The 18,621-nt window shown below is 44.4% G+C and overlaps 1 protein-coding gene across 6 annotated transcripts in view; it reads right to left on the bottom strand.

Annotated features, from left to right (window-relative positions):
* MSANTD2 (Myb/SANT DNA binding domain containing 2) overlaps positions 1 to 8,195 on the bottom strand; it is a 34,535-nt gene extending 26,340 nt beyond the window's left edge. For 2 of the 6 annotated variants that reach the window (XM_030918149.1, XM_030918150.1), the window contains exon 1: positions 7,221 to 8,195. In XM_030918149.1, the coding sequence (XP_030774009.1) occupies positions 7,221 to 7,997 (777 nt within the window). In that variant the 5' untranslated portion in view covers positions 7,998 to 8,195. The remainder of the gene's footprint in view (positions 1 to 7,220) is intronic. The other 4 variants (XM_010384624.2, XM_030918143.1, XM_030918148.1 and 1 more) reach the window with 3 other exon arrangements.
* Between the last annotated feature and the right edge of the window lie 10,426 nt (positions 8,196 to 18,621).

The following is an 18,621-nucleotide window of genomic DNA, read 5'->3' as shown; positions in this document are numbered from 1 at the left end:
ATTTAACTGGGGTAGCCTCCTTTACTAACTGACGGAGGCAATTTGAAACCTTAGGGATTCCTGTCATTCCCCCTCTTATTTATATTGTTTAAGTTATCAATGCTGGCCCCTGAATTTAGAATAACCAAAACAATATAGGCTAGTGATATTGTTTCTTTTAAATGTAACTTGAGTATTTCCTTAACACCAAAATTTTCAAGAGACAGTTGATAAAACTCACAAATAATGATTTAATGTGTATTTTTCAGATTCAGTTTGCTATTCAGTACATTTTATAGCCAATTCTCATCATAGTCATCTCACACCAGACTTAACATTTTCTATGTCCTGCTAACTTCCTATAGATTTCCAAACACATGATGAAAAATTTTAATGTCAGCTTAAAAATCTTCCAGAGGATACACGGATTTCAAAGTCTTTCGGGAGTACACAAGCAAAAAGTTTGAATACTCATTATTCAAAAGCTGTTCTGGCCAACAAAACAGTCAAAATAGGTGGCTATTTAAATGTAAATTAGATAAAATTAAAATTCAATTTTGCAGTCACACGCTAGCCACATTTCAAGTCCTCAATAGCCACCTGTGGCTAGTAATGCCGTACTGGACAGTGCAAATTCAGAACACTTCCACCGTCACAGTCAATTCTACTGGACAGGGCTCACCTAGGGAACCTAAAATATGCACTGTTTGCCCCAGTGAGTTGAAGTTACAAGACTTTTACTCCTGGCACCTCCTGGAATGGTGGGCCATTTTTCTTGACTTTTATCAAGGTTCCTCCTACACAGGGGTAAAGTGACAGAAAGGTCAAGAAGGAACCTTGAGCTCCCCCTAGAGGTTTGAGTAGGTGGCCACGAGAATCCTTTTACAAAGATGAATTTAATACTGTGAATAACAACTTTTTACCTGACACTGTTCAATATGGTAGCCGCTAGTCACATATGCCTATTTATAATTTAAAATTGAATTAATTAAATATAATTTAATATTATGTTTCTCAGGCACAATGCCTCACATTTTAAGGGCTAAACAGCCACATGTGACCAGTGGCTATCATACTGAACTGAGGTAGACAGAGAATATTTCCATCATCACAAAATTTTATGGAACAGTACTATTCGTACTACATGCTTTCTAAATTATTTTTTCCTTTAACATATCCTCTTAATGAAGTAACCAGAATATTTAATTCCACCCTTCACTATATTTCCAAAAATGCCAGAAAATAAACCCAGAATCCTACTCATTCACAGTTTTAACATGTGCTTGTGAGCTCCTTTCCTTCTAAAACGGAAAGTTTAAGTATAAGCATATGATTGGTAGTCAGAGATGGTCTATTCTTCGAGGATACACATCAAACCTCTGTCAAATTCATAAGCAGATAAGCAAACGGGAAGGCACAAGAGTTCAGATAACACTGGGATGGTAACAACAGAGACTAAATATATCAAAAATAACAGAGAATAAATCTAAATCTTCCTTATGAACTATTTGAGTAGCTTATCATATTTCTTAGAAATCTTTCGATGAGAAGGCAGAAGAAATGTCTTGTATGCAAACACCAAAAAGAAGTCCTCAGAGATGGGCAGAGTCTATTAAAATGCTTATCAGGGACAATGGTAGTTTTTTGCTCCAAGTTAGTTATCTTTGCCCTGTTGGTTCGTACAAATAAATAATTGCAAGGCTTCAGAGCTAAAATGAAAGACCAAATATACTATATGGTGATTTTCCTGTTAAAGTACAAAATTTGTTCCAAAGATGATGACAATTACTGATGAATAAATCTAAGCAATGTCCCTAGAAAATTAATCATTTTGTTTTCTGAGCAGAAGGCTCTTTTATCTTTTATTTATTATTTATGTATTTTGAGACAGGGTCTCACTCTGTCACCCAGGCTGAAGTTCAGTGGCGCAATCTCGGCTCTGCAACCTCCACCTCCCAAGCTCAAGCGATCCTCCCACTTCAGCCTTCTCAGGAGTTATAACTACAAGTGTGTGCCACCACGCCCGGCTAATTTTTTGTATTTTTGGTAGAGATGGGTTTCACCATGTTGTCCACGCTGGTCTCCAACTCCTGAGCTCACATGACCTGCCCACCTCAGCTTCCCAAAGTACTGGGATTACAGGCATGAACCACCATGCCTGGCCTCTTTTAGCATTTTAAAATTTGTCTGATGAGCGACCAGCACTGATTCAGAAAAGGCAAATCTTTTAGGTCACATACAATCACCCTGCATTTCAACTTGAGGCACAGCTAGAAGTACACATCTGTTTCAAAGACACAAAGCCAACATTCAAGAGGCAAATTTTTGGAGAACACCCAAAAATATGGGACTCGAGAATGAGTTTTGCAGTGCATCAGATTAACTGACTGAAGTGTGAATGTAGCATCTGGCTCAGAGTGAATGCTTTCACGAATTCCAGGTCTAGATAGGTCTTTCAACTACTACAGTATGGCCAGCAATGAGATTGCCCCTCCTTTGAAGTCATGACGCTTACAGTCTGCTTTAGGCAAACAACACTAAATCAAGTACCGCCTTCCATCCCTTGTGTTGTCTTGTCCAGCTTTTAACTCATTGATGTATGTATACAAGCTTCAACTGGATTTTATGCTCATGCTCTTGGGCTACAGGAATTGTACATTATACTTCTTTTCTTTATTTTTATTTTTAAAGCTACAGTTCTTTTATTCATCCTAACACCTAGCAGACAGTCCTCCACATAGTAAGTACTTCAGTATTCGGTGACTGGAGATATGAAGAAAAGGCCTATAGTAAAAGAGAAAAATCATGCAATCACTAGACAAAAAACTACCTAGATTTGTGTATCTGACTCCAAAATTGGGCTGAAATTGTTAGCAGACAAATTTTCCTCTGTAAACAAACAAAAATGCAACAAAACTTCAAGATAAACAATCTATATAGTAAGGCAGTGTCAAATACATCCGTTTTACCCAAACGACAGAGCAAATACCAATAAGATGACAGACATCAAAATCAAACTTGCAGCAATAAACAAATGTTTATATCTGACTGTAAATTAAAATCTTGTGTGCTTAGAAATATGTTCATTTAGACAGTATTCAAAAGTAGGATGTTAGTCTCAAAATCCAAGAGTTAAATTACTAATTCAATTTCACTACTTATAATTTTAGTACTTTTACTGTATAGATAAGAGGACCAAGGCACAGTTCAGAGAAGGTAAGTGACATGCTTTAAGGTGATTCAGGAAGGTGGTCAGAAAAGGGTGCAATAAGACTCAGCTTCCTGATCCTTTATATAGTGTGAGGAAGGCTGCTAATCAGAAATTATCTGACTAAAGGAAGGTTTGCATGGAAAAATTAAAGTTGCTATATATCTCTTCCTTTTAAAGTTAGAAGAAATTATTTACTGGGTTTCATAGTTGAATTCTTTTTTTTTTTTAAGAGACCAGGTCTCACTATGTTGCCCAAGCTGGAGAACAGTGGTTATTTACAGGTACTGTGATCACGGCACACTGCAGCCTCAAATTCATGAGCTCAAGCGATCCTCCCACCTCACCCTCTAAAGTAGCTGGGACAACAGGGAAGCGCTACTGTACCCGGCTCAAAACTGAATTTTTGACAGGAATTTCAAATATATTAGACCAGAAATATAATTGATTCACACATATTCCTTCTCTGAGAGCCTCTGACACTGAGTTCACCCGTACTTTACTCTGCATAAGAAGTTCCTCCTTTTCCTTTTCCACATCTTACTACTTTGTTTCTATTTTGTAAAATATAAAGCAAAAAGTATTACTAAGTTTCTTTTTGTAGTTCTCATCAACACAACAAAGTGAAAGATTTTTGAACTACTTGTTTTAAATCTGCATTTCTGAAACCGGGATCTAATGACTTGTTTTCAGAGGTTTGAGATTCTCTGAGATTTTAAGGTAGTAGTTTTATTTTCACAAGCATAATCTTGAGTTACTTGAACATCCACTTCATAATTGTGTAGGAATATGATTTCAGTGACCACATTTGCTTCTGTGCTGAAAATTACATTCATACTAAATCTCCTGAAATGCAGTATTCTTCAGACTGGGTTCCAGAGTCTGTTTTTGCGTTAAACAGCAGTATTATTGAATTATACTGCTGCAGATTTTTATATTTTCCAAAATTCTCTTTCTAGGTTTCATTTGGTGAATTAATTAAATAAGGCTGGGTGTGGTGGCTATCGCCTATAATCCCAGCACTTTGGGAGGCCAAGGTAGGAGGATCACTTGATCCTAGGAGTTTGAAATCAGTCTAGGCAACACAGTGAGATCCTGTTTCTAAAAAAATTAAAATACACAATTCAAAACTTAGCTGGGTGTGGTAGTAAATGCCTATAGTCCTAGCTACTCAGGAAGCTGAGGCGGGAGGATCACTTAGGTCCAGGAGTTCAAGGCTGCAGTGAGCTATGATCACGCTACTGCACTCCAGCTTAGGCAACAGAGCAAAGCCCTGTCTCCATTAAAAATAAACTTAAAACAAATTTTAAAAATGTAGTGTCTACTATATGCTAGTACAGCAGTGAATAAGAGAGACCAGAACCTGTCCTTAGCTTATCAATCTGGCAGGAAAACTCAACTAATGAAAACTTACTAATGAAAAAGTCTGGGTTGATTGAAATCACATAAAGAGTAGAGCACTTTAAAACACAAAACAGTTATCTGCCCTCCTTGTTAACAGCTACAATGGATCAGAGAACCCATACTCAACAGCACATTCTCAAAATATCCTAAGAGCTTGAGGTCAACTTGGTTTTACCTGTTTGGACACAGGTAAGTCGATCCTCTTTTAAAAATTATTCAAAATTATTCAAGTAAGATAAATCTCCTTTTCTTACTTTAAGTTATCCTTCTCATAACTGGACAATGAAACAACCCAATTAGATACTCCCTGGTTGAGAAACAATTTTATGGAGAGATTTCTATTCAGTGACGTTTTGACAATACACTTTTTCTGTGTGATTGGGAAGTTTCTACGGACAGAAATTAATCGAGCTAAAACAGTTTAAAATGCCTAAAGTGCACTTCTTTTTTTTTTTTTTTTTTGAGACGGAGTCTCGCTCTGTTGCCCAGGCTGGAGTGCAGTGGCCGGATCTCAGCTCACTGCAAACTCCGCCTCCCGGGTTTACGCCTCCCGGGTTTCCTGCCTCAGCCTCCCGAGTAGCTGGGACTACGGGCACCCGCCACCTCGCCCGGCTAGTTTTTTGTATTTTTTTTAGTAGAGACGGGGTTTCACCGTGTTAGCCAGGATGGTCTCGATCTCCTGACCTCGTGATCCGCCCGTCTCGGCCTCCCAAAGTGCTGGGATTACAGGCTTGAGCCACCGCACCCGGCCTAAAGTGCACTTCTAACTCAAGAAAAGGTCATGGATAGACGCTAACCAAGACAGTACAAAAACTCTCCCAAAAATTAAACCTTGGCTGGGCACAGTGGCTCACGCCTGTAATCCTAGTGCTTTGGGAGACTGAGGCAGGACAGCTTGAGACCAGGGAGCTAAAACCAGCCTGAGCAACGCAGAAGACCCTGTCTCTAAAAAAAAAAAAAAATTTTTAAGGAGCCAGGTGTGGTGGGGCATGCCTGCAGTCCTTGCTACTGGGGAGGATTGTTCGAGCCCAGAAGTTCTTCAGGTTGGGCAAGAAAGAGAGAGTCTGAGCCCAGGAGGACTTCAGCTTGGGCAAGAGAGGGAGATCCTGTCTCTAAATATACATAAATAAAAGTTAAAATTTAACCTTAATGACTCTGAACAAATGAGATTCAGAGAAGAGCAGCCTTGTCCTGTTAGCTACTATTTTAATGTCCTTGTCAAAAAAAAAAAAAAAAGGGAGAGCTTAAGAAGTTCCAAAGATACATGTTATCAAATACACTAATTTAAATTAGTAATGGAGTAATTAATGGGTGGCAAATTGCTTGAACAATAGAAGGTTTTAAATATCTTAGTTTCTGGACCAAGTTTTCTAAGCAACAACATCCCCAAAGAAATACTACTGGAGCCAAGACCTAGAGAACTTTGGTGCAATTTCCCTCCTTTAGCTTACTCTAACTCATGATTGCGCCTATTAGACTTTATTCGTGTTCTTTAGTGTGATCATTCTTATTTATGATTGTTCTTGGTGGCTTTTATCCCCCCTCAAGAAGTTCCCAGAAAAAGTGCCAGCTGTATCAGAAAAGAAGTGCACAGATAATAGGACTAAGTAGCATAAGCAGTTCAGTTAAACCTGGGAGAATCCTACCACAATCTTTTTAGCAGCCACTACAATGAGGAAATGAGTTTAACTAAAATACAACTCCTTATCTGCCAATAATACAAATATGAACGCCTGAAGTCAGTAGTAGTAGCAAAATCTTAACCTGGCTAAGATTTCTAGCCCAAATTAAGCCTCTGCATTTAAACATGCAGGTACACAAGGATGGCCAGATGCACACTGAGAGTTCTACTTGTCACCACATCCGGCACAGTAACTGAAGCAGGGAAAAACTGGCTTTCCTGAAGGAGTTTCCTAAGAAACCGCAGGGCCTCAAGCCAATCTTAACTCTGGAGGCATCGACAATCCAAATTCCAGACCAACTCTTGGCCAAGCTAACTTTGATGGTGTCCACTAACTCCACGGTAACAATACACAATCCGGCTACAATCAAGCCTTTCCAATTCTCCAAAGCATCTCTAGTCTTACTCGTCCTTCGTAGCTCAAGATAGAAGCAAAGCGACTGACACAAAGGCCAGCCGTCCCAAGGCGCTTTTTCTCTGGCTCCGCTACGGCCACTTATTAAATATTCCTAAACTGGGGGCTCAATGCCCCCTCTTCTGCCCTTCCTCAATCCCGCCCCGGCCGGTAAGCCTCTGACTGGGAGCCCCTCCGCCTGAAACAAAGCGAGGAGCCCCGGCGGTGGGGCAAGAGGCGCCCGCGGCACGGGGACTGCCGCACGGCGCACAATGAGAAACTACCAACTTCAGAGCGCAGGAACATCCTCAATTGGCAAGAAAGAGGGGCGGCGGCAGGCACGCCCAACTTCAAACTCAGGAAACCTACGGGCTGGCGGCCATCTGGGAAAAAGCCCCCTTCCCAGGGAGAGAAGAAAAAGGCGGAGGAGATGCGAATCGCCCACCGGGCCCCGGAGGGGAGCCCTGCCCTCAGACCGGCCCCTGCCCCCGAGGCCCGCTTCCCCGCCTTCTCTCTGCCTCTGGTTCGCTGCCCCAGGCCGGGCGGCCGGTTACCTTGATGCGTTCCCGGCACTGGGACGGGGTCCGCTCGTAGCCCAGCTCGGCCAGGGCCCGGGACACGCGCTCGTACATGGCTGGCCCGGGGGCCTTGCTGCCGAACACCGTGCCGGCTCCCTCCAGCTGCTGGTACCGCGCCTCCACCAGCCGCTCGTTGCCCCACACTGCGATGAGCGCGTTCGTCTCGGCCGGCGTCCACGACATGCCCCGGCAAGCGGCGGCGGCGGCTGCCGCAGCCCCGCCACCGCCGCCACCAGGGGAGAAGGAGACCGAGGACGAGGCGGCGCTGCGGCCCCCCAGCCCCAGCCCGAGACCCCCGGACGCCGCTGCCCCCGAGCCCGCCGCACTGCCCGGCCCGAGCGGGGAGGCACCCCGAGGCGTGGAAGGGTCGGACAGCGATGGATTTCCGTCGCTCAGGCCACCAGGAGAAGCCGGGGAGAGCACCTCCATCTTCGGGATTTTTAGCGGCGAGTTGGCGGGCAGCTCCGAGCCACAGGGCGCAGCCATCTTCCAAGCGGCCGCCGCTGCACCGCCCGGAAGTGACGTGCCCGCGCATCCGGCCACCGCGGTCTCCGGGGCTGCCCTCGGGCCTGGCTCGCCCGCGGGCGGATGGCTCTGGGTCCCTGCTGCCCAGGAAGTGGCTGCCGGAGGGAGGTCGTCTACCCCTCTGGGCCTTTCTCCGCGAGCCCTCCCACGCCGCCCGCTCCTCTCCCGGGGCGAAGGGCGGGGACGAGGCGCGCCGAAGCCCCGAGCTGAAGAGAAGGGTGGGGGCATGAGGGCGCTGGAGTGAGGAACAGATTGGAACCTTCCCACTTCCTCTCCAATCTCAGCCCCCGGGAGGAGGGGTGAGGCCCGCGAGGGGGCCCGGAGTTAAGGAGGAATTGACCATTTCTCTTTCCTGTCTCCCCCGCCTCTGCCGGTCTTCCCTCTAAGCCGGCCTCTAGGTGCAGAGGCTGACGTCCGGGATGGGGACCAGGGAAGCCTCTAGAGGGTATATCCGGGAAGGCACCAAGGCTGAAGGGAGAGCGGTTCTGGGGAGGGCTTCAAAAAGCAGATATGGACCAGGGTAGAGTTCGTACGCTGTAGCTTTTCAAGAACCCCAATCTCATTAATTAAAGAACAGAAACTGTTTAATTCCAGTTATAAACTGTTTTCCAGTTAGTTTGGGCAGGTGTGACCGTTTGTAGAATAGTTAGATCACGTAGTCTTTATTGTGTTGGTACAGTTGTCTATAGCTTGAACATGTAAAAACTCCTGAGCCCAGCAGAAAAGTTACTTTCCAATACCATTCTCCATCCTCCCTCGTTTGGAAGTTGCATCGTTTTCCCGGTTTTTCATACTCAAGGAACACTGTCAATTATGACAGCTCAGTGACCTCTGGGAATGAATTCGTGTATTAGTCAATCCTGAACGTTCCTTAAAGTGCTGGAACTTAACAGTAGCACGCCACATCCAGTACACAGCTGTACCGTATTTCCATATTTTTCAAAGCTGAAAATCTTAATTATATATCCTGCATCATTAACTTAAAACCCTCAGCGGAATTTTCTTTCAAAGCAGACATAACTGAGGATGCTGACCAATGAGTGCGAATAAACTATGCAATATTTTTAAAAATAACAAATGTATGTAGGTTTTTTTAAAGCTGAGGTCAGCTACGTTTTGGGGGGTTATGTGCTTTTTTAAATTATTGTTTTATTTCAATCGATTTTTGAGGATAACAAGTGGCATTTGGTTACATGAATAAGGTTTTTAGTGGTGATTTCTGAGATTTTGGTGCACCCGAGCAATGTACACTGTACCCAATGTGTAGTCTTTTGTCCCTCACTACCCCCCCTTACCCCCGAGCCCCCGAGTCCCCAAAGTACAATGTGTCATTGAGACCAGCTAAATTTTTTAACTCTGAGACTCACTGGAGAGAATGACTACCACTGGGTGTTGCTAAAAAGCCAAAGGGTTAAGCAATAGGGATAAAGTAGAGGAGGAGATAATTGTCTTCGTATGTCATATGAAAATGCAACCATAGTTTATAAGCTAACAGAAGAAGCCTAAGGAAGTTCCTGAATTTATGATATCCTCTTCCGTTGTTTCCAAAGAAATATGCAATCTAGCACCTCAGTTAATATGGACTCTTTTAAAGTCAGATTGCCTGGCTTCAAATTCCAGTTCTGTGACCTTAGCAAAGTTACTTAACCAAGCTCTCAGTACCTTGTTTTCTTCATCTATAAAATGAGGATTACGTCACAGCATTGTAGAGAGAACTGAGTTACTACAGGTAAAGTCCCTAGAATGGTGCCTGGTTCACAGTAAACATTGTGTGAGGACTGTAATAGAATCTGAAACATCTATCAAAACAAAATTAACTCTCATTCAGCCCAGTGATAAAATTTTTAATGTCATAAGGTATTTGCTGTGTATGAAAGGGAGAGTTGTGCCTAAATCATATACTAAATCAGAGATTCCAGAGAGTTGTATGTGTGTATGTGAGACAGGGTCTCACTCTGTCACCCAGGCTAGAGTGCAGTGGTGTGATCTCAGCTCACTGCAACCTCTGCTCCTAGGCTCAAGCGATCCTCCCACCTCAGCCTTCCAAGTGGCCGGGACCACAGGTATGTGCCACCACTCCTGGCTGATTTATGTATTTTTTGTAGAGACCGGCTTTCACCGTGTTGCCCGGGCTGGTCTCAAACTCCTGGACTCAAGTGATCCCCCGCCTTAGCCTCCCAAAGTGCTGGGATTACAGGCATGAGCCACTGCACCCAGCCCTCCAAAGAGTTTTTAAATTACCACTTTAACCTTATCTCATTGTCCCACAAGTCTGGAAAAAACAAACAAACAAACAAAAAAAAACCCTCCTCCTATTATCATGGGATCCTTGGGATGTCGCTTTGCCAGCCAGAAATCTCTGTGGCTGGTGGTGCCTTTGCCCAAGTTTTGCTTGGGCCCACTGGGATCCTGCCCACTCAGCCTGGCAGGCTGCACTTAGCTCATGCTATCAGCCCGGATCCCATGCCTGCCAAGGGTAAGCCAGGCACAGATAGCAAGGGGTGCATGAGTGAGCGAGTGTGGGGTGTGGCCACTGCACATAGCCAGGCACATCAGCTAGGGCAGGTTGGGCAGCTCCAGGAGCCAGCATGGGCACTGGCTCCCTGTGAGGCTGCAGCTGGACCAGGCATACCGCAAGCAGCTTCCACTGCTGGTACCAGGGAATGTGGTGGCTCCCAGAAGCTTGGAGACACCAGGAACTGCAGAGTCCCAAAGAGGGTGTCACAGCCCTGGCTTGGGGAGTTCCTAGGTCTGGGCTACCCAAAGAGCCACAGCTCTTCTCTCCTGTCTTATCTCCTTGTCATCCACAGCATGGCAAATGAGATGTGTATTTCAGCCCTATTTATGTTACAGTTCTTTCACTTCCACCATTCAGCAGGTCCCAAATTCTTGTCCCTCATCCAGGAAGAATGAGGTATGCAGACAATTGGAGGGTGAGCAAGGCAAAGAGGTGCTTTATTGAGTGACAGTACAGCTCTCAGAAGACCCAAAGTGGATGACTCCTTTCTGCAGGCAGGTTGTCCCAATGAGTGCAGCTGTCAGTGCAGAGGAGAGCTGGAGTGGGTAGCTCCTATCTGCAAGCAGGTCATCCTGTTGTCTGCCTGAGTCTGGCTGAGTCCTTGGTTTTTATGGGCTTCAGAGGGGAGAAAGTGCATGCTGATTGATCCATTGGTAGCCGTAGGTGGGCCCAGAAAAAGCATGATAACTTCTCACTCTGGTCCACAGAACTGGCAGCCCAGCCCCCAGGCTTCAGGTCATCCCTGGTTTGAAGGTGGGGGCTTCATCAAGACCTACCCCTTTCTACCCAGGAGACTACCTCCTGCCACTGTCAACCTGCTGTCTGCAGCACCCATGGCACCCAGGCTGTTTGTGTTGAGGGGTGTCTGTAGGCCCACACTGAGCTGCCCTCAGCCTCCCTCCCATGCTTGTTGGTGTCCAAAGTCCAAAGGGGGCTGAGGCAGTAGGGGGCTGGCATGTCAGCACTGCCCTGAGCGCAAGCACGCCTGGCCAGGTCGCAACAGCATCTGGGCTCGGCCTCAACTTTGCTCCAAAATCAGAGTGGGCGTGGGGAGTGGGGAGAGGCCAAGCAGTGGGATCAGGCACTTCTGAGCCTGCAGGGGCAGGAGCTTCCTAGGTCTCTGAGAGTACAGGGATGCCCAGGTCTGCAGCTGTGGCTGGGTGGATGCAGCTGTGCCGGGGCGGGGGGGGGGGGGGGTGCGGGGCTCCTGCCCTGCCATCTTGGAAGCAGGCAGGGCACCCGTCTGTTCCCTGCTCCAGCTGGTTCTCTGGAGCACACAGCCTGGCCGCAGCTGGCGTCTTTGCAGCAGCCACTCCAGACAGGACATTGCTGTCATCACGATTGCCTGGTTTTGGATGATTCTCAAATCAACCCTGAATCATACAGGAAGACTTCCTAAATAACATGGCTTGATTGAGAAGTCTCCCTTCCCACAAACTTCTGTTTCTAATAATTATTTCTGTATTACCCCTTCCCCATCCCATTCCCATACCCATCAGTCTATGTAATGATAAAAAGTTGTAACAAAAATGAAATTTCCAGCAACATCCTAAAGTTAAAACTAAGCGAATACTGTAAAAGCTATTAGTATTTATTGCATACTATATAGGCACTGCCAAATAGCCACGATCATGTATTTGTCGTATTCCCTTACCATGGCTGATCCTGGATTTTGGGGGATGTGTGAGGTGCCTGCTCAAGACTTCATAGCCCAGTCAATTTATGGATTGCCTACTTTGTTTGAAGTAGTGTGGTATGCCTTTAATTGTGGATCTAAATGATATAAGTAAATAAAAATCTATTTGAGAAGTAATGTATGAAATGTCTTGAAAATAATATAATGTGCAAAAGAGAATAAAACAATACATACTCATCTTCAACCTGTAAACTGTCAACTACTCCCTTTAATTATGTCACCCTTCATTCATTTCCTGCACAATCTGTGTCAAGTGTTGGTTTTTCCAGCTTTTCTATGTCTTCCCTGAGGTAGTTGGACAGAAGTCCTCCATCTAATACCTACTCACACAACCTAGCACCTCACATTCATGTTTTCTGTTTTAAAAGCTTTGTTAATTCTGTTGCGTGCTCTAGCCTTATGTTTTATGAGTCAGTGTATTTGTTTTGTTATTTCCTTCACATTCCACATCAAGTCCTATTACTTCTATCTCTGAAATATTTCCTAAATCTGACCACTTCTCAACCCTAGTCCAAGCCTCCACCCTGTCTTTACTCAACAACTGGACTTCCTGCCTATACACTTTCCTGCCTACACAGTAGCCACAGTGAACTTGGTTTTTAAAAACCTTTTTTGTGAAATATGCATATAGAGGAGTACATAAAACATATATGTACAATTATATGAATTATTATAAAGCAAATGCCACATAAGCACCATCCAGATCAAGAAACAGAATATTTCCAAAACTCTAGAGGTCTTGCCCCACTCACCCCTTCCCAATATTACCCTCATCTCCCTTATAAAGATAACCACACTCCTGACTTGTCTTTCTTTATAGTTTTATTATTTTATAATGCATTGCTAAATACTAAAGTTTTCCCTGATCTTGAACTTTTTATAAATGAAATTATGTAATATGTATTGTGTCTGCTTAATTAAATATTGTTTTTAAAAATTAAGGTTCAGGCCAGGCACGGTGGCTCACGCCTGTAATCCCAGCACTTTGGAAGGCGGAGACAGGCAGATTACCTGAGGTCAGGAGTTCGAGACCAGCCTAGCCAACATGGTGAAACCCCGTCCCTACTAAAAATACAAAAATTAGCCAGGTGTGGTGGAGGGCACCTGTAATCCCAGTTACTCGGGAGGCTAAGGCAGGAGAATTGCTTGAACCTGAGGGCGGAGTTTGCAGTGAGCAGAGATCGTACCATTGCATTCCAGCCTGGGTGACGAGAGCAAAACTCCATCTCAAAAAAAAAAAAAAAAAAAATTATGTATGTGTATGAGGCTGTAGGTTATTCATTTTTTTCCCTATAAAATGCTCTTTTGTGGATATGTCACTTCTTTTTTCTTTTGAGACAGTGTCTCATTCTGTCACCCAGGTTGGAGTGCAGTGGCACAGTCACGACTCACTGCAGCCTCAACCTCCCTGGCCTCAAGTGATCTTCCCAGCTCAGCCTCCCAAGTAGCTGGGACTACAGGTGTGCACCACCACACCTGGCTAATTTTTAACATTTTTGTAAGGCAGGATCTTACTATGTTGCCTAGGCTGAACTCCTGGGCTCAAGCAATCCTCCCACCTCCACTTCCCAAAGTACTGGGATTATAGGTGTGAGCCACTATGTCCAGCCAGATATACCACATTTTATTTATCCATTCTACTGTTGAATTTTTGGGTTGTCTCAAATTTGGGATATTATGAATAATGCTGCTATGAACATTCTTGTACACATCTCCCAGGTCATATGTCCAAGTATTTCTATAGCTCTCTCCCTCTTTCCCTCCTTCCCTCTGTTCCTCCCTCCCTCCCTCCCTCCCTCCCTCCCTCCCTCCCTCCCTCACTTCTTTCATTCCTTCCATCCATGTGAATACAAAATTATTCCAACTCCATTTATTGGAAAGACTATCCTTTCCTTCCCTTTTTTGTAATGTCATCTTTGACATAAACCAAGTGGCTGGGCCAGGCACAGTGGCTCACGCCTGTAATCCCAGCACTTTGGGAGGCCGAGGCAAGTGGATCACCTGAGATTGGGAGTTCAAGACCAGCCTGACCAGCATGGAGAAACCCCATCACTACTAAAAATACAAAAACTTAGCTGGGCGTGGTGGCACATGCCTGTAATCCCAGTTACTCAGGAGGCTGAGCCAGGAGAATTGCTTGAACCTGGGAGGCAGAGGTTGCAGTGAGCTGGGATAGCACCGTTATACTCCAGCCTGGGCAATAAGAGTGAAACTCCATCTCAAAACAAACAAACAAATGAAAAAAACCAAAACCAAAAACAAAAAAATAAAACAAGTATCTCTATATGCAGGAGTGTGTTTCTGGGCTCTTTCTTCTATTACATTGGTCTATTTGTCTATCCATTTTTCTGTTTGTGTTGCTTGTGATAATATCACACTGCTTTAATTACTGTGAGTTTATAATAAGTCTTTTTTTTTTTTTTTTTTTTTTTTTTTTTGTTGAGACGGAGTCTCGCTCTGTCACCCAGGCTGGAGTGCAGTGGCCGGATCTCAGCTCACTGCAAGCTCCGCCTCCCGGGTTCACGCCATTCTCCTGCCTCAGCCTCCCGAGTAGCTGGGACTACAGGCGCCGCCACCTCGCCCGGCTAGTTTTTGTATTTTTAGTAGAGACGGGGTTTCACCGTGTTAGCCAGGATGGTCTCGATCTCCTGACCTCGTGATCCGCCCGTCTCGGCCTCCCAAAGTGCTGGGATTACAGGCTTGAGCCACCGCGCCCGGCCTATAATAAGTCTTATGTCAAGTACAGCAAGTGCTTCCTTCTCACCCTCTTGCTTTTCCTCCTCCTCCTCCAAGAGTAGCTTGCTATTCTTAATCCTTTGCATTCTCATATACATTTTAGAATTAGTTTGTCAAGTTCTGCAGAAAAAACTGTGGTTATTTTGAATGGTATTGCCTTGAATCTGTGGACCAATTTGAGAACTGACATTTGTACAGTAATCACCCTTAGAGTCCTTGGAAATGGTATAAACCTTCATTTATTTAGTCTGTAGTCTCTCAATAAAGTTACATAATTTACTTCATAAAGGTCTTACACATTTTTGTTCAGTTTATTCCTAGGTAGTTGAGTTTTTAAAAATGTTTTTATAAGTGGTATCATTTTTAAATTTTCTTTTCTTTCTTTTTTTTCCTTTCGAGATAAGGTCTTGCCCTGTCACCCAGGCTGGAGTGCAGTGGTGTGAACTTGGCTCACTTCAGCCTCAACCTCCAGGGGCTCAAGCAAACCTCCTGCCTCAACCTCCCAAGTAGCTGGGTCTACAGGCATGCACCAATACATCTGACTAATTTCTAATTGTTTTTGCTGGTATATAAAAATACTAATTGATTATCTTATTTTGTATCTAGTAATACTGATGGAGCAGTTGATTAAAATTGTATATCATTGCACGTCATTCTCTTTTTAAAAATCCAAGCCTAGTGAGACCCTGTCTCTACAAAAAGTTTTTTAAAAAAAAAAAATAGCTGGGCATGGTAGTGCACATCTGTACTTGCAGCTACTCAGGAGGCTGAGGTGGGAGGATTGCTTGGGCCTGGGAGGTTGAAGCTGCAGTGAGCCATGATTGAGTCACTACACTCCAGCTTAGGTGACAGAGCAAGACCCTGTTTCAAAAAAAAAAAAAAAAAAAAAAAAATCCACCAATGGCTTTCCCTTGGAATGATACAATCCAAACTCTTTGCCATGACTGTGGTGGCTTTAAAACATGTCTGCACACTGTTTGACATTCTCCCAGGAAGAAATTAATGGAGTCTATACTTCCTCCCCTTGAATGTGGATGGGTCTTGGTGACTACCTTGATAAACCGAATGTGATACAGGTGACACGGTGACTTTCAAGGCTAGATTTGAAAATACCCTGCAGCTTCTGGCAGTTTCTCTTGAGATACTTGCTGGAAAAGATTTCATCCACCATGTAAGAAGTTAGGCTATCCTACATGTACGTGGAGAGACCACAAAGAGAACAAAGAAGATAGCCAATGAGCCAGAAATATTCCAGCCTCCAGTTGTTTTTCTACCTACTCCAGGCTCCAGACTTGTGAATGAAGAAGTGTTGAGATGACCCCAGCCCCAGCCACCACCTGAAGATGACCATATCAGAGATCCTAAGAGCTGCCTAGCTGACACCAAGCACCCCCCAGATTTACGAGCAAAATGAATTATTGTTGTATGTTCTAACTCATTAAATTCTGGGGTATTTGTATGTAGCAATGGATATTTGGAACAACAATCTGTAAGGCCCTTTTTACTCTGAGCTTAACTTACTGTGCAAACTTCATCTACCACCTCAACTATGCTCCACCCACCCTGACCTCATCTGCCCCATCAAGCGAGCCAGACTTATTTCTGTTTTGGAGCATTTGGAGTTGTCATATCTCCTTATCTTAGAACACTCTTATCTTAGCTCTTCCAGTGACAATTCCCTTCTTGTAATTCATCTCCTCAAATGTCACCTCCCCAGAGAGGCCTGTTACCATTTTGTCAACAGCACTTATTTTCAGAAAACATTCATTTATGCATATTAATTTTTTTCATGTATTTATTGTCTGCATTTTCTTTCTAGAATGTAAGCCGTTTGAAGCCGAGGACTTTGTCCATTTTGTTCACTTCCAATAGATCCAGCACTTAGAAGAATGCCAGGCAGGCTTTCCCCACCAACCAAGATGGAATAACAGGGAAAAGACATACCCTTCTATCTTCAATAATTGGAAACCCAGACAAAGTTTATGAAACCCGGTTTTCAAGACACAGGACATCAGACAATCAAGGACAGTAGACACTGAGTTGGGAAACAAACAATGTGAGTACTGCAATTGCCCAACATTACTAGCTAGAAAGAGTTTCCCCACCATGGCAGAGGGCGGAGGATCCTGGGAGGTTCTGTGGTGTCCCTGAGTTGAGGAGACAAAATTGAAATTCCAGAGTGACCAAGGCAGCTGGAGTTTGTAGAGCAGAGTATCAGAGAGAAAATAGATGCACAGAGAAAACCTCAGAGATCTGCAAAAGATCTCAGCCCTTCAGCTGTGCACATATCAGTACACGCATGTGACAAAGCCCCCCAAGGCCAGGGGAAGAATCACCTGAAAGTATGAAGAGAAGAATACGTGGAGCACGTACAAACCAGGAATAATTTCTGTTCTCACCAAATTGGAAGACCCCATAGATAAGGGGCATTAGGCAGAGCAGGGGTCCCCAACGTCCAGGGGCACTGACCAGTACTGTCCACGGCCTGTTAGGAACTGGGCCACACAGCAGGCGGTGAGTGGCAGGCTAGCCAGCAAACCTTCATCTGTATTTATATCTCCCATCACTTGCATTACTCCCCATCACTTGCATTACCACCTGATCTCCACCTCCTCTCAGATCAGCAGCAGCATTAGATTCTCATAGCAGCACGAACCCTACTGTGAACTGCACGTGCAAGGAATCTAGGTTGTGCGCTTTTTATGAGAATGTAATGCCTGATGATCTGAGGTGGAGCTGATCCAGCATTGCTAGGAGGTAGGTATTTTGTTGCTGGGGAGTGACCACAAATACAGATTAACAGCAGAGAGGGTTGATTGCACAGAGACCAAAATAAAACGGTTGCCTGCAGACTCATATCAAAACCCTATCAGTGACCGGCAAGTGACAATTAAGCTGTATCTGGTGGCAGACTTTATAGAGGCAAGTGAGTCGATGTATTTCAATTGCACAGCTCTATCTGGTGGCAAGTTTTAAGTCAGAATCCGACACTTAATTTAGTCTGTGCATGGCCTGCCCATTATTTTATTTACCACTTCTGTCTGTGTCTCTTTCCTGCACTGCACACTTGTCTCAGTCACAGTTTTGGTAAGCCACAAGCTAACCCTAGCTAAAATGAGTAAAAGCAAACATCACTGGAGAGCTTCTTTGAAAAGTCAGAGAGACCCAATGATGAGCAGAAGACTCTAAGACTGCCAGCAAAAAAAGCTGCACTTAAAAGAAAATACCAGGCTAGGTGTGGTTGCTCACACCTGTAATCCCAGCACTTTGGGAGGCTAAGGCAGGTGGATCACTTGAGGCCAGGAGTTTGAGACCAGCCTAGCCAACATGGTGAAACCCATGTTTCCAAAAAAAAAAAAGTTAGCCAGGCATGGTGGTGCATGCCTGTAATCTCAGCTAATCAGGAGGCTGAGGCAGTAGAATCTCTTAAACCCAGGAGGCAGAGGTCATAGTGAGCCAAGACTGTGCCACTGCACTCCAGCCTGGGTGACAGACCGAGACTGTGTCTCAAAAAAAAAAAAAAAAAAAAAAAAGGAAATGCCAAAAGTTCTACTTAAATTATGGGTTAATTGCAACAGGTGATTCACATTCTTTAAGCCCACTTTGTATGTTATGTGGTCACCCGCTATTCAAGGAAGCGTGAAAACTTCAAAACTGCTTCACCACCTGGAGACCAAGCACCTTGCATTACAAGACAAGTCTTTGGCGTTTTTCTAAAGAAAAAACATGAACACAGAGAACAGAAGTAATTATTGAAGGCCACCACTTCGTTAAGTGTGTCTGTACTGAGAGCATCGTTCTTAGTGGCTAACCACGTTATTAAAGCTAAGAAGCCCTTTAGTATTGGTGAAGAGTTGATCCTGCCTGCTGCTAAGGACATTTGTCATGAACTTTTAGGAGAG

This window comes from Rhinopithecus roxellana, chromosome 15 (assembly GCF_007565055.1).
Source record: "Rhinopithecus roxellana isolate Shanxi Qingling chromosome 15, ASM756505v1, whole genome shotgun sequence".
Lineage (NCBI taxonomy): Eukaryota > Metazoa > Chordata > Mammalia > Primates > Cercopithecidae > Rhinopithecus > Rhinopithecus roxellana.
This window is presented reverse-complemented; position numbering and strand designations above follow the sequence as displayed.